General features: G+C 36.8%; 3 protein-coding genes across 3 annotated transcripts in view; 1 reads left to right on the top strand and 2 right to left on the bottom strand.

The window, feature by feature from the left end:
- The window catches only part of PIH1D2 (PIH1 domain containing 2), an 11451-nt gene extending 9036 nt beyond the window's left edge, over positions 1-2415 (top strand). Inside the window, exon 6 of the mRNA XM_011926741.1 lies at positions 2204-2415. Coding sequence (XP_011782131.1) covers positions 2204-2257 — 54 coding nt within the window. The 3' untranslated portion in view covers positions 2258-2415. The remainder of the gene's footprint in view (positions 1-2203) is intronic.
- SDHD (succinate dehydrogenase complex, subunit D, integral membrane protein) overlaps positions 1-4568 on the bottom strand; it is a 38110-nt gene that overhangs the window by 29939 nt on the left and 3603 nt on the right. The window lies entirely within an intron of this gene.
- The window catches only part of DLAT (dihydrolipoamide S-acetyltransferase), a 34878-nt gene continuing 34204 nt past the window's right edge, over positions 3895-4568 (bottom strand). Inside the window, exon 12 of the mRNA XM_011927029.1 lies at positions 3895-4024. Within this exon, the coding sequence (XP_011782419.1) occupies positions 3895-4024 (130 nt within the window). The remainder of the gene's footprint in view (positions 4025-4568) is intronic.

The raw sequence follows: 4568 nt of genomic DNA, 5'->3' as shown, positions 1-4568 counted from the left end.
TAGTAGAGACGGGGTTTCACCGTGTTAGCCAGGATGGTCTCGATCTCCTGACCTCGTGATCCACCCGTCTCGGCCTCCCAAAGTGCTGGGATTACTTTTATTTGAAGATGCAATATACCATGCTAATAACTGTATATAAAACTGAGACTCTGGCCAGGCACAGTGGCTCATTCCTGTAATCCCAGCACTTTGGAAGGCTGAGGTGAGCATATCACTTAAGGTCAGGAGATCAAGACCAGCCTGGCTAACATGGTGAAACAACATGTCTACTAAAAATACAAAAATTAGTCGAGTGTGGTAGTACACACCTGTAATCCCAGCTACATGGGGGCTGAGGCAGGAGAACTGTTTGAACCCGGGAGGCGGAGATTGCAGTGAGCCGAGATGGCACCACTGCACTTCCGCCTGGGTGACAGAGTAAGTGAGACTCCATCTCAAACAAACAAACGAAAACACTGATACTCAAAAACAGGTATGGTTGACTCTCCATATATCCATGGGTTCTGAATCCATATATTCAACCAACCATGCATCAAAATATCCAGAAAGTAAACAATTCCACAAATGTCCATAAGCATAACTTGGAATTTGCTGCACACTGGGTACTACACTGGATCCATGTGAATGAAGTGCTGTTTAGGTATTGTATTATTATAAGTTGAGATTAAAGTATACAGAAGAATGTGTGTAGGTTATATGCAAATACTATATCATATTATATAAGGGACTTGAGCATTGTGGATTACGATATTCAAGGGGGTTCCTGGAGCCAATCCCCTGAGGATACCACAGGACAAGTGTATACTGTAATAAAAATTAGCTTATGACTTTCCCTCTATTTTGGCACTTACCCTTTTTCATTATCTGCTGGAACCAGTTTATCCTCTGAAGCACCAATTGCCAAAATACAAGCTTGAGGTGGGTTAATAATAGCAGAGAAATTCTTAATTCCAAACATTCCTAAATTGGAGATCGTAAAAGTGCCACCCTAGAGGAAATCATATTAAAAATAAATAATATTGTTTGTCAACATAAATCAGAAAACTTGATAAATGTTCTGTGAAAAGACCTTAAGCTAAAAAGGTGCAAGGTCTTAAGAAAGGCCTGAATGGAATACATATTACTGAAGATATACAACCATTACAATATGAACAAAAATGTCAGCTGGAGAATGTCTTATTTTCAGATAATGTCTTCTTTTGGATATGTGATTCAATTTTTCTTTATTTTCAGAGCTGTGTGTCAATAAGAATTATGTGGCAAGGCTGGGTGCGGTGGCTCATGCCTGTAATCCCAGCACTTTGGGAGGCCCAGGTGGGTGGATCACAAGGTCAAGAGATGGAGACCATCCTGGCCAACATGGTGAAACCCGGTCTCTACTAAAAAAACAAAAAATTAGCCGGGCGTGGTGGCAGGCCTGTAGTCCCAGCTACTCGGGAGGCTGAGGCAGGAGAATCACTTGAACCTGGGAGGCGGAGGTTGCAGTGAGCTGAGATTGTGCCACTGCACTCCAGCCTGGACACAGAGCGAAACTCCATCTCAAAAAAAAAAAAAAAAAAAAAAAAAAATTTGGAGACCAGATTGTTCTACAGACTTCATTTTAGATCATTTATCAGTAGTGATGATGATTTCCCCCATGTATTCCAGGACTTGTGCATTACACATGATGAACATTCCTCCTATCTCTCTAACGTACTTATTTACTCCTTTCTAGATCATGCCTTGGGATACCCTAACGAATTTCACAATCACAACCTTCAGAATTGGGAATAAATCACCTAACACAACCAGACCACATTTTCCATCTTGGTAATAAGTTTCACACCCCAACATGGGGTGCTTCAGGAACTCTTTGAGCTTAAAGTGTTAGATTATATTCTCCTAAATGCAGTCCATATTTTACCAATTACATAAACTCAAAATTTATCTGTATTGCGAGCTTATACATACATGGCTGTCCCTAGATCTAAATAATTTAAATGCGGAAATAATTACCAACAGATCAAAAATTAAACCAGACATATTGAAGATTTATACTTTAATTTTTAAATAATCACATATGAACCAAAAACACTCTTTCTTATTAAAACTTTTTTCTTTCAGTTCTGGTAAGAGACTGAATTCAGATTTAGATTATAGCTCAGATTAATTTTTAACTCAACAATGTTTATTAGAAGGCAACTAATTTTTTTTTTCCCCCAAGGGAACAACAGAACCACAAGCATTAGCGAAAGATGAATTATCTTTGAAGTTTTGAATGTTTGAACCAGACTTGGATCATATCGATGATGGTCCCTTGTGATAAGCTTGTTTCTTTTGGATAATTTTCAACCTAAAATTACTAATTACTGAAAAATCAGATTAATGTATTGTTTTCATAATAATACAGCAAGGTAAAAGGCTGTGTGGAATATATGGAGTGTCACTTGTGCACCAGGTAATAATGAATATTTAGAAACAGATTCAACACTGAAACACTTAAAGCAAATTTCAGGGGCTAACTCCACATATTACTTGTACAAGAAGCACTGGTCAGATTCATTTTAAGTAGTCATAAATAATTTCAAATATTTATTAAAACACATAAATATTAATAGAAAGTCTGGAATTATGATAATGTTCCCAATTCATTTTTATAATCCAGAATATCGCCTCCCTCCTTCCCTCCAAAAGAAAGGCAAAATCTAACAAAACGGAAAAAAGTACTTAGGCTAATAAGGTAGCAACCTAGTTAATTTTTTCTCTCCAACAGTATTTTAGGGCTTTCTTATTTTACATGGGACGATGCTGTGATGCTGGAGTAGAGGAACACAGAACACTCTTTTACATACATTTAACTTTTTTACTTTATCCAAGTAGAAATTACCATTTTGTTTTTGGCATTTTTGAGCACTCCAAAATGTTTACCAATGTATCCCTCCTCTTCTTTTCAGACAGGATTTGGGATAAATGAACTTTGGCACACATCTAACTCTAGTAACCATATTTTACATATGTACACTTATTCCATATCTATTCCTCAGTTATTTGATAGCATTTTCCACAGTGGAGTAATAAATTCTGTTCATTAGGTTCATTTACAATGAACTACCAGTTAATCTTGGAAAATTTTAGTTTCACAGCTTCTGTTAAATTCTATTAAGAATGTTTCTCTTTTGGAGGTAACTGTTGAATTCTGTACTCAAAATTACACATTTGTTTAAATAAATATCCACACAAATTCTCATTTATATCAAGTAACTTGGTTTATATTTAGATTATCTCAAGAGGAGGGGAAACAACCATGTATAGGGATTCATAGAAAAATAAACAATCAGCTGAAAAGGTCTAAGAAAATGTTGACTTTGAAAATTTCACTTATTTTCCTTGAAGTTTTCTACCCTTCCCATCGATGGTAAACCAGTACCATGTAATGGAAAATTTCAAAACCAGGGTTAAATTCTGAAGTAAAGCTTCAATTCAAGCCCTTCCCCCACGAGAATTAATTTTCCTGATTTCTCCTTCTCTCAACATCTAAGGAGAACATTTTAGGCGATTAAATTTCAGAGCTTCAAGGTTCCATCCGGGTTACCTTTATGTCCTTTTCTTTAGGTTCTACCTATTCTACATTTCCTAGTGGAAGTACTTATCACCAGAGGGCTAGGCAAGGCCACATGTCCCTTCATTAGGAGTACAGAGCTAAAAATCTGGTGTCGGATTATTAAATGTGCACAATATTTGGGTGTAATCGGCATTTTAAAAATTCAGTAATGCCCATTATAAATAGCTTATCTGGACAGACTCAATAATAAAAATAACTGGTTAAAATAAAAAGAACCACCTGTTTAATAACATAAGTATCTTGATAAGAATGAATCACTGTGACCTGGAAGAGTTTAGAAATTCTTGAGTTAGTTACAACAACATGGTGACAGGTTTTTCAAGGTACTTTCTAAACTCAGCAAGCCACTGGGCTCCAACTGCTCCATCCACCACCCGGTGATCACAACTGAGTGTAACAGACATCATGCTAGCCACATCAAACCTAGAAAAAGAAAAACATTTTAGATATTCTGAAATAAAAGACTGCATTTCAGCCAGTAACCACCCAAATGCTCACTCCTACCCTATAATTCCAACCAGGTAATATTTCCTATCTACTCTTCCAGTGTCCTATACCTTTAGCTCAAATTAACAGCTTGAAGAAACAGACCAGATACCTGGGGTAGGAGTGGGCAATGGGCCAAATCCTGCCCTCTGCCTATTTTTATTGATTAAAAGTTTACTGCAATTCATTTATGTCTTGTTTATGCCTCCCTTCATATTACAATGGCAGAGTATTTATAACAGCGGCCATATGTCCCAGAAAGCCTAAAATACTTACTATATGACTGAAAAAAAAAAAAAAACATGCTGACTCCTCACCTAGATAAGGCTTTCCACCTCAAATAGGACTAACTGCATTTAGTAAAGAAAAGTTGCTGCCTTGAAGAATTTTATCATATATATATATAATTTTTTTTTTTTTTTTGAGACAGAGTCTCACTCTGTGCCCAGGCTGGAGTGCAGTGGCCGGATCTCAGCTCACT

This window comes from Colobus angolensis, unplaced genomic scaffold, assembly GCF_000951035.1.
Source record: "Colobus angolensis palliatus isolate OR3802 unplaced genomic scaffold, Cang.pa_1.0 Scaffold7, whole genome shotgun sequence".
Taxonomy (NCBI): Eukaryota; Metazoa; Chordata; class Mammalia; order Primates; family Cercopithecidae; genus Colobus; species Colobus angolensis.
This window is presented reverse-complemented; position numbering and strand designations above follow the sequence as displayed.